This window comes from Maniola jurtina, chromosome 18, assembly GCF_905333055.1.
Source record: "Maniola jurtina chromosome 18, ilManJurt1.1, whole genome shotgun sequence".
NCBI lineage: Eukaryota > Metazoa > Arthropoda > Insecta > Lepidoptera > Nymphalidae > Maniola > Maniola jurtina.
The window spans coordinates 12,214,313-12,225,707 of NC_060046.1; the positions used below are offsets into that span (position 1 = coordinate 12,214,313).

General features: G+C 36.4%; 2 protein-coding genes across 2 annotated transcripts in view; both read left to right on the forward strand.

Moving 5' to 3' along the window:
- The window catches only part of LOC123874283 (AP-3 complex subunit beta-2), a 28,822-nt gene extending 25,701 nt beyond the window's left edge, over positions 1 to 3,121 (forward strand). Inside the window, exon 23 of the mRNA XM_045919525.1 lies at positions 3,104 to 3,121. The gene's annotated coding sequence lies outside the window, so the exon portion shown is untranslated. The remainder of the gene's footprint in view (positions 1 to 3,103) is intronic.
- A 332-nt stretch (positions 3,122 to 3,453) lies between these two features.
- Positions 3,454 to 10,210, forward strand: LOC123874286 (monocarboxylate transporter 14-like). The gene is made up of 6 exons (XM_045919532.1): positions 3,454 to 3,619; positions 4,882 to 6,001; positions 6,309 to 6,857; positions 8,117 to 8,332; positions 9,225 to 9,510; positions 9,941 to 10,210. The coding sequence occupies exons 2-6, from the start codon at positions 4,925 to 4,927 to the stop codon at positions 10,129 to 10,131; spliced, it is 2,319 nt and encodes a 772-aa protein (XP_045775488.1). The 5' UTR covers positions 3,454 to 3,619; positions 4,882 to 4,924; the 3' UTR covers positions 10,132 to 10,210.
- Positions 10,211 to 11,395: the final 1,185 nt, after the last annotated feature.

Below are 11,395 nucleotides of genomic sequence, written 5' to 3' on the forward strand. Positions count from 1 at the left end.
AAAACAGATTTTAATTTATTTTTAAGCATAATAGTTTTTATTTATCGTGTAAAATGTAGGAAAAAATACTCGAGTACGGAACCCTCGGTGAACGAGTCTGACTCGCTATGCCGGTTTTAAAATATTTTATCAGTTTGAAGATTTATTCAGAAATTGCTGAATTGGGCGGGACTCTTTCGTGGGTGCGTCTGCATGCCGATTGGTCTATCAGTCAAGACAAGACGTGGTTCTCAGAAGAAAGCAGTTCAAATCCAGTTGGTTCAAGGTAATAATAATATTATACATTGGTATTTAGTTATTTTTAATCATTGAAGGCAGTGGTTAGTAAAAATTGGTTAAGATAAAAAATCAGGAGTTCGATAAATTAACTATTATAAGAAACAAACAAACAAATTAAAAAAAAAACCGACTTCAATAACCACAAACACTAAAAAGTAAAAAATATTTTTTGTTTCTACACGTGTATATGTATGTATGATGTCGTGCGAGTATAATAAAAGAAATTAGAAAACAAAGTAAAAAATCAAAGAAAAAATCACCCGACTTCATACATACATACCTACACGTGTAGAAGCAAAAAATATTTTTTACTTTTTAGTGTTTGTGGTTATTGAAGTCGGTTTTTTTTTCACATCTTTTAGTGACCCCACTGTACTAAAATATGCTATACCTGGTTAAAAATCTACTGTTTACCAAGCCAAGCTCCAAATATAGTTATCAGATCTTCAGCAAACTAAAATGGGACCACCTCGGATTTTTTTCCACCACCTAACCAAAAAAATTATCGAAATCGGTTCATATTTGGCGGAGTAATCGAGTAACAGACATACAAAAAAAAAAAGAATCTCCTCCTTTTTTTGAAGTCGGTTAAAAGTTACAATACAACTACACCATCTTGTGGGCATCTAAAAGCTCAGCTGGTTGGTTTTTTAAATTATTTTTTCATAATAAAATAGCGAGTAAACGAGCAGGCGGGTCACCTGATGTTAAGTGATTATCGCCCATGAATACTTTGCAGCACCAGAGGTACCGCCGATGCGTTGCCGGCCTTTCAGGAATTCGTTGGTCCGCCCCACGTTGTAATCTAGTGGGAACACCGCAGAAGGGAGTTGCTTCCACAGTTTGCATGTGCGTGGAAAAAAGGATCTGGCACAACGGTCGAAGTGCACCAGGCACCCAGGTGGTGAGGATGAAATTGCTTTAATGCTTCCTATATATGACCATTGGTGACTACGCCTGCCTCCGACCGTTACAGGAGAATGGGATGGGATGATAGCCCGCGTCATTCCCCCTCATCTCAATCCAATCAAACTTGGAAAAAAAACTTATATGAAAAAAAAATATTATGGCAGTAGGTATACATCAAAACTTCGTCTGCAAATGTACATAATAGCTAGATTCCTATTGTATTAAAATACTTATCTGCTGTATTAGACATCTTGCGATGTGCTATGAATAAATTAGGACTTATTGCCTTTATGGAATTTTTATCTTTGCCCATAAATTACTATGCCTAAGTTTATTACCATAATAGATATACCTACCTACATATTATTATCTTCCTACTAGAGTAGCGTGATAAGTCTTCGGTTGACCACCATCTCAATTCTTGATTCTAGAAGTCAAAAATTGGAAATTTCGGGAAAATTTCGGTAAGGGCGATTACGCACTGCATGCGATCCGAATTCGTGAAAATGCATTCCGAAGTAGTCGTAGAACTATTTGTATGATAGCTTACGCATTAGCTCCGATTCCATTCATCCGAATTCTCTCCGACATCCGTGAGAATATTTCGGATTTGCCCCGGATTCAAATCGGACGTAGAATATCAAAGATGTCCACTGATGTCCAGTCAAACGTAGATGTAGCCACGATCAACGTGCAACGACATTCACAATGCCGTTTGGCGTTAGACGATTTTAACCCCAAGTGTGACCACTCAGTTTAATGCGTTGATTTTCGCGATAATTATGGCGTTGTTGGACATTAACGTAGCCGCAACATTGTATAAAGAACTGGTAAGGTACTAGGCCATCAGGACGTCACAGCATCCTGCATGTGTTTATCTGTTTTCGATTACTTATTCCTCCTATCTCACCAACTGTTATCTTTTGTCTATTTTATTTCCGTTCGCTATATTTATTTGTCTTCGAAGTATTTTCAGTACTTATTCATCTGATTATGTGTACTACGGTAGCAACATTGCCTAGTGCTATTTCAGGACAGTAAATAAATTACCTAATTTAAATATTTTAAATTAAATAAATTTAATTTATTTTAGTTTCAAATTTAATATTTTTTAAAGTTTAATTTAAATTTAAGTTTATTTTGAACCCCCGACCCAAAAAGAGGGGTGTTATAAGTTTGACGTGTGTATCTGTGTATCTGTGTATCTGTGTATCTGTGTATCTGTCTGTGGCATCGTAGCGTCTAAACGAATGAACCGATTTTAATTTAGTTTTTTTTGTTTGAAAGGTGGCTTGATCGAGAGTGTTCTTAGCTATAATCTAAAAAAATTGGTTCAGCCGTTTAAGAGTTATCAGCTCTTTTCTAGTTTTCTTGTAGAAAAGAAGGTTAGATAACCGTTAGGTTCATAATATTATGTCAATAGACAAATGTCAGGCTGTCAAGATGGACGTTGCCTAAATACATAATTATTTATTTGAAAATGATGTTTTGGAAAACTCAAATACTTTGGATCGTCGGGGGTGTTATAAATTTTTAATTTACACTTGTATAAGAATAAGATTAAGAATAAGAAATGTTTATTTTGCTAGAATATGGTACATGTATATTATTTACATGGTCCTGAAAGATTAGAAAGGTCAATTATTATTATACCTAATTCTGTATCTTGAAACAACTAAATAAATTAAATTTTTGAAATGAAATAATAAAATATTTGAGGAGGCCAACAGCCTTTTTTTGCTATTGTATCCAGTGGGATGTCAAAAAATGAAAGAGGAGAAAATTCTGAGGTCATGAATAAAAAGTACTACAACATTAAAATATACCAAGTGATAGAAAAACAATTTTACTATAATATTTCAGCGTTTATTAAGTAATCGCAGTCAGCTTATAGTTTTCAACTTTATCTTGTTACTAGCCGATGCCCGCGACTTCGCCCACGTGGATTTAGGTTTTTCGAAATCCCGTGGGAACTCTTTGATTTTCCGGGATTAAAAGTAGCCTATGTGCTAATCCAGAATATTATCTATCTCCATTCCAATTTTCAGCCAAATCCGTCCAGTAGTTTTTGCGTGAAGGAGGAACAAACATACACACACACACACACACACATTCAAACTTTCGCCTTTATAATATTATAGTGTGATTAAAAAATCAGATAAGAGGATATTTTTACTTATGGAAACGGGATATTATGGTCAACCTACCGGCCAATGGTTTTATGAAGGCTGCTATTTAAACGAGATTTCAGTCCAGCATCCGAATCTGGTGCGACAGATCGTGTGATCTGTTATATGTAGGTACCGGCAGGGTACAATAATATCTAATCAATAACATAATAATATAGGGATCCGTACCAAGTGATATATCTAGTCTAGTTATACCTGTAAAAGTTGTGTTATGAATTTGTTGTAAATATTTATAGTAATTAGTGAGTATTTTTGGATTTTTTATTCATTTTAATAAGGGCAAACTTATGATTGCTGAAATATATTAATTATTATTATTATAAGCAATCAATAAAAATATACTTAATTAACTTTATCAAAAATAAATAAGTAACTTCCTTGTTATATATTTGTATAGCACAGGATTCTGTATGACTAAGTCTCCACTGTTTGACCCTCTGTCCGTCCGTCTGTCTGTCTGTCTGTATTTCATGAACATGCATGAAATACAGCCCGCATGCAGGCATGAAATCTTCACAGAGCAGTTTCACAGATAAATTTCGATATTTCCATCGCCGTTATAACAACAAAATACGTTATAATATTTTTTTTTTAATTAAAAAATTAAAAGCTCATTCACACAGGATTCCTTGTAAGCTTATGTCACCGATTATTGTTGGTCAAAAATATTCATTCATACCACCTTGTACCATGGTACGGAACCCTTCGTATGCGAGTCCAATTCGCACTTGACCAGTTTTTTTGTACTTTAGGTAGGCACCTACCTACTTACCTATATTCAGGTAAATGAATATTTTATTTTGTAAAAAAAAACCTATAGTTATTACCAAATATTTATGTTCAAGTTTATTTAAGGACTATCTTTATTTCCTATTTGAGTCATTCCATAAAGTTTCCATTAAACAATGATAAATACTTACTAAGTGCGTTATTGTTATAAATACATAACAATATGAGTAATAAAACAGACATCATTGAATTCTTGGGTTTATTTTTAGTATACAGGTATAAGATCTAATAAGTATCTAACGGAACATAAATTATATCATTTAACACTCTCGGACCAGAAATAGGTATACGTGTCTATTTTATCATTTAATTAAAGACTAAAAATATCATAATTATTAATATCATCATATCACACATCGCTCACTTTTTGAGCAATAATACGTGGACTATTCCAAAAATAGTTCTCATACAAATAGAAATAAAATCCATTTTCACCTATTTACTTAATTTTTTTTTTAATTTATTAATTTGCAGACACAAAAGAACCCTCATAAAATATGTCTCGCCAAACTGCATCACAGTTTGTTGGCCTATATACCTAATATATACCTACCTAACTTTGTAATAATTCGAATGGAAGTTTCCGAAAGAAAAACGGGGTGTTTTTTTGAAAATGACCCAGGTATTATGCTAGGAGTATAAGTAGGTATTTTGCACACGATTGAGCGCTGCAACAATCAATATAGGTACCTACCTAATCATAATTTTGTTACAGATATTTTATGAGATTCCATCAATAAAACAGACAAAACACAAAAATGGTTGGAAACGAACCTAAAAATGTTACTCATGCTGACACCGATCAAGACTTAAAAGACCTTAACAAAATTAACTCCCTTAAATTAGAAGATTATAGTAAAGCTGTAACACCACATTACACAAAGGACGAGTCTCCTCCGGGTGAAAGAGTAAAGTTCGAAGGGCTAGATGACAAAGACAGTATATTCTCAGAACAAGGAGACAAACTACCACCAATTCCTGATGGGGGATGGGGTTGGGTGGTTGTATTTGCAGCTTTTTTAACAGCTGCGTGCGCCGATGGCCTGACGTACTCTTTTGGTATACTACATGAAGAGTTCATCAACTATTTCCAAGAGTCACAGTCAAAAACTTCTTTAATAGGTAGTTTATTTATATCAATACCCCTAATTTCGGGACCAATAATGAGTGCTTTAGTAGACCGATACGGGTGTAGAACTATGAACATGATAGCTGGAATTCTATCAACTATTGGATTCTTACTGGCTGCTTTCAGTAACAGTGTTGTAATGTTATGCGTGACCTTAGGCGTCATAAGTGGATTTTCAATGGGCATCTTCTATGTTACTGCAGTAGTATCTGTTGCATTTTGGTTCGACAAAAGAAGGACTTTGGCCGTGTCTATAGCTCACACTGGCGTCGGATTTGGTACGTTGGTGTACTCGCCGTTGACGAATTATTTACTACAGATATACGACTGGAGGAATACTCTGGTGTTATTAGCTGGTACGGTTTTGAATATGTGTGTTTGTGGTGCACTAATGAGAGATCCGGATTGGATAATAATAAAGGAGCATAGAGAGAAAATGGAGGCGAAGACAAGATCTAGAAAATCTTCGAGCGCCGGATCGATCTCTTCGAAATCGATTGGCGGTGAATCAGTTTACCTGAGTGCAGATGAATTGAATGATTTATTGAAAAGCGGCAGAAATCCTGAGTATATTTTGGCAATGCTCACAACGTCATTAGCAGAAGCAGAGAAGCTGGAGGCAACTACGCAAATGAATGCTGAAATGACTTGTAAAAGAGTTAATTCTGATGTACACTTGCCTACATTTATTCAGCATCATGATCAAGTAAGTCCACATACAACTAGCTATCAAAGTTAAAACGGTGTACGTTGCAGTACTTAGTTATTTTTAAGATATTAACTGAGGAGTTTTGTGAGAACCATTCTAAACGCAAAGTCCTTTGAATTCGCAGTGACGCTCAGTTTCATCATCATCATCATCATCATCATCAGCCTGTGGACGTCCACTGTTGGACATAGGCCTTCCCTATAGAGCGCCACCACACAAAGCGCAGTTTACTAATGTGATGATATTGCTATGTTCAAACTTCAAATATTTTTGTATCTACTTGATTGATATGCTTTCGTTTTAGGTGCCAGCGGAAGTGATAGAAAAACTAATGACAAACAAACGTTTATACAACATTATTCTCCACAACTATCCAGATTTGCTGATGAGGAGACGTTCAGAAGAAAATATAAATATAGAGCCCCCATTAGGCGCAAAGGAACCAACAAAAATGAACTTAACACTAATGGCTAAGAAACCTAAAGCACAAAATGAAGAAGTAAAAAAAGATCAACAGAAAGAAGTTAAAAAAGATATAGCTGTTAACGACGCAGCAACAACTGCAGATACTTCTAATGTTAATGGAGAAGTCAAGCATACGAATCCAAATATTGTTAGCCTTAAAAATGATCAAAGTAAAGCATTACCAACTCAGCCTGCCCAACCAAATTGGCTGTCGAAACAGATCTACACTGATCATCACTATTTAAGGGATATGCCTTTATATAAAAACGCGATCATGTATCGTGGTGCAATGATGAATATCCCCAGATACAAACTCAGGGCATCCTCTCTGCCTGACATCTACAGGAACTCTACGTGGTCAATATGGTCCGGTTCTGATAATGAAAAGGTAAAATAAATGTGAACAAGTGTAAATTAAAAATTTATAACACCCCCGACAAGTGAAGGTTGCAGTAACTAGAAAAGAGCTGATAACTTTCAAACGGCTGAACTGATTTTCTTGAATTATAGCTAACAACACTCTCGATCAAGCCACCTTTCAAACAAAAAAAACTAAATTGAAATCGGTTCAATAGTTTAGGAGCTACGATGACACAGACAGATATACAGATACACACGTCAAACTTATAACACCCCTCTTTTTGGGTCGGGGGTTAATAAGTCAATCTTTTCAATAAATTAATCACAATAAGTATTGTATTTTTTTATATGCATCTAAGTGCAGCATTTAATGGTACTACAACCACAATCATACCACAGCAGTTAAACTGTCGTGGTTTTGATGTGGTCTATCTGAATAGACACGAAATGTGTAGGTTACCTATCTCAAGTTCTAAACATATGGGGCTATTATATGGAAGTGCGAGTCAGACTCGCGCACTGAGGGTTTCGTACTCGGGTATTTTTCCAACATTTATCCTTGCATTTTGCACGATAAATCAAAAACTATTATACATAAAAATAAATAAAATTCTGTTTTAGAATGTACAGGTAAAGCCCTTTCATATGATACCCCACTTGGTATTATTATATGGAATTACTTGGATGATAATATGGACAGTAGATAGCAGTTTTTCTATGAATATTTTTTAATTTTTCAATAAAATAATTGGAATAAATAAACCCCTAAGACAAGGTCAGGACTGGACTAGGTTCATCATCATAAACTTAACAAGTACATAATAATTTATTATGCCATTGTTACATTAATATGCAATAGCTGCTAATATTTTCCTTAAATAATAGTTTCCTTATCAACAAACGTAATTTTGTTTGTTTACGATCTCATTTAGTTACTTGTAGGTGATAAAAAAGTAATTTATATTATTTTCATTAAGGTAGGCATTTGGTGCGTGGTTTTTACTTTTCCTATACTCGTATCCCAAAACTATTTAATACTTGGTTTCTTAAAACCATTGCCTACATCAATCAAAAAGGCCTTAATAAGAGCGCCACCACACCCGGTCTTCAGCCTTCGTCATCCAGTCACTTCCCGCCAGCCTCTGTATAATATATCTTCGGTCCATCTTGCTGGAGGGCGTCCCACACTACGCTTAATTATACGTGGTCTCCACTCAAGGACTTTCCAGCTCCAACAGCCACACGGCCTCAAAATATGCCGGTACTAATTATATTTATTTTTTCTAGAAATGGTACAACCGCTTAATCGAAGGCCTCAAATCCACCTTCGACTTCAGAATGTTCACCGAGCTCCACTTCTTTCTTTTCAACATGGCGTCGTTGCTTCTCGCGGTGTGGGCGATCATCCCTTACTTCTTTCTCAAGTCCTATATGTCTGACGTGAACATGGAGGGTGGTGCCACTATGATCGCGATTGTTGGTATCGCCAGCGGAATTGGTATTGTAAGTTTCTTAACCTTTGTAATTTTGAAGTTAGTTTAAATCTAATGGATCGCTGCAAGAGTTTCCATGGTCCTTCCGGCGTCCGCGTTTAATGCCACGTATTTGACCTAAATACCTTCAAGGTAAAAGTGAATAGGAATCTTCCAGGCAAGCGTGCTCCAACCTAGACATCATCGATGTTTTTGACGTGACAACGTCTTATAATTCGATAGAGCCGGCTGCACGCACAAAAAAAAATGAATCATGCGGCGTTACCTCGCTCTGAGGCGTTCCATGTAAGGCTTGAAGTGCAAGTGAGAGCGCGGAACGAGCAACAAAGAAGCACAACCGGCCTTTGTTGTCACGTTCAACTATCGTCAGTAAACCGACTTTACAGACAACCAATTTTTTCAAGGATACTAGAAGAAAAGGAGGTGAAGTAACGAGTCCGTGATCTCATCAGTTTGTTCCATTGGTGGATCTTCGATACTACCTCTTAGATATACGAGTACGTTGCTCTTAAAAATGCATACATACTGTCGCAAAAGTTGCAATTTGATATGATGAAATATTTGTTTGAGTTATAGCTGCGGGCTAGATTCTAAATAAATAGGTACAATTGAAAGCTTCTTACTAGGCCAAATTTGACTTATTGAAAAGGATGTGGGAGTAATCTAAATGCTTCTTCGTCAACTGAATAAGACCGATAGGGATAGTAGGGCCACCAAAATACAATTATTAAGTGTGCCAATTGAAAGTAATTTACAATAACATTGATTTAGAAGACGGCCAGCCCTTTGCAACCTGGGCGGTCTTTTATAGACTACTGGAGCAGGCTTGCATAGCTGAAATGATGACTCAGAAGTGTAAAAACCTGGCAAGAAGAAGAATCAATTTAGATATGTATTTACAGGTGGTTCTAGGCTGGGCTGGTGACCAACCCTGGTTAAACGTCACTAAAGCCTTCACCATTTGCCTTTTCATCTGTGGCATATCCATCGCAGCCTACCCCCTCTGTATCCACAACTACTGGGCCCTCGCAGTCGTCTCTGTGGTGTTTGGCTGGTCATATGCCAGCTCCTATGCTTACACCCCTGCTATACTTATACAACTGGTGCCTATTGATTACTTTACTTTGGGATACGGGTTGATATTGCTGAGTCAAGGCATTGGACATTTATGCGGACCACCTCTTGGGGGTAAGGATATTTTTTAAACAAGTTTATTCATCTTTATTTTTAAGGTTTCCCAAAAGAGCAAAAGGAACCCTTATAGGATCACTTCGTTGTCTTCTCTGTCGTGTCTGTCAAGACTTAGGAATCAAAACCTATAAGGTACCTAACCTACTTCCCGTTGACCTAGAATCATGAAATTTGGCATGTACTTAGGTACTAGGTAAGTCTTATAACACAAAGGGAAAATTCCAAAAACCGTCTATTTATGGTTACATCGCACAAAAAAAATTAAAATGTGTTCACGAAAAATTTAATTTACTAAATCACATATAGATGGCGCAGTCCGTTATTAACTTGCAGTGTACTACATAAAAGCGTTAGGCATACCTTGTGTGATGTTACGGAACCCATCATGTGAGAGTTCGACTCGCGCTTGTCCGGTTTTTTTTCTCAGGTCTCCTCTTCGACATAACCCAAAACTGGGATCTAACCTTCTACGTGGGTGGCGTGTGGGTGATACTTGCGGGCGTGTGCGTCGGCGTCATCCCCTACACGAACAATGTGCGCATGTGTGGCTCGGCGCCGCTGCTGAAGGATCTGGACGACGGAACCAGCACTAAGAACTCCGTGCATATGCATGTGTGAATACCAAAGCTTAGGATTCAAGGATTTGGATTAAGGATTAGAATTAAGATTGTATTTAATAAATGCTGCATTTACGTTTTGTATGCAGTTTCATTTTCAGGATTCCGTACCTCAAAAGATACTTATAGGATCACTTCGTTGTCTGTCAAGAAACCTACAGGGTACTTCCCGTTGACCTAGAATCATTAAATTTGGCGGGTAGGTAGGTCTTGTAGCACAAGTAAAGGAAAACACCCGAAAACCGTGAATTTCTGGACACATCACAAAAAATTCATTAAAATGGCTTCACGAAAAAAAATAATTTACTAAATCCGTCATTAACTTGCAGTATTCTACATCAGTGTCAGGTATACTTTGTACGATGGTAAGGAACCCTTCTTGTGCGATTCCGACTCGCACTTGGCCGGTTTTTTAAATTTATTTCGGAAAATCGAAAATAGAATAGAATATATTTTTATTCAAGTAAACTTTTACAAGTGCTTTTGAATCGTCAAAATTATTTATCACTGGTTCGGAATGCCGCATCGGAAATAGTTCCCTTGGAATTTGGGGGAAAACCTAAGTCCATATGAACAAAGTCGCAGTATAACAGCAGGCATCTTGATTTTACTACTACATCAAGATGCCTGCATTTCTGTTATGTGTACGTTAAGGTGTATTTCTAATTCAGTTACCTATTATTTTATAGGCATCATAAAACAATAGGTACCTATTAAGTACACTTACAGGATCAAATTACAGTATCATTATAGTTACAATGATTACATCAAAATAAATACAGCCTACACGTCGCCGGCGACACAGTGCTAGTATTATTGTTTGTTGTGTGGCCTAGATTTAGTTATCTCTTATCATTACGATTTTGATTCAGATCTACTATAGGCAGGTACGTAGGTACTTCAGTTTTACTTAGTTTGCTTCAAAGATAAACAAATGGCAGAATGTAATTTGTATCGCTACGCGTCTATGTCACATCCTATCCGTCATTGTGCATTGACCCTAAAAGCGGTTACGCACTCATCCAATCCGAGTTATTATTAAACAAGTGTAAATTAAAAATTTATAACACCCCCGACGATCCAAAGTATTTGAGTTTTCCAAAACATCATTTTCAAATAAATAATTATGTATTTAGGCAACGTCTATCTTGACAGCTTGACATTTGTCAATTGACATAATATTATGAACCTAACGGTTATCTAACCTTCTTTTCTACAAGAAGACTAGAAAAGAGCTGATAACTCTTAAACGGCTGAACCAATTT

What these genes read in the sequence shown, in the direction of transcription:
- LOC123874286 (XM_045919532.1), top strand. Translation starts at nt 4,925, where the DNA reads ATGGTTGGAAACGAACCTAAAAATGTTACTCATGCTGACACCGATCAA. An exon ending in TTATTCAGCATCATGATCAA is followed by an intron (nt 6,002 to 6,308) that starts GTAAGTCCACAT and finishes CTTTCGTTTTAG; the next exon opens with GTGCCAGCGGAAGTGATAGA. An exon ending in TCGCCAGCGGAATTGGTATT is followed by an intron (nt 8,333 to 9,224) that starts GTAAGTTTCTTA and finishes ATGTATTTACAG; the next exon opens with GTGGTTCTAGGCTGGGCTGG.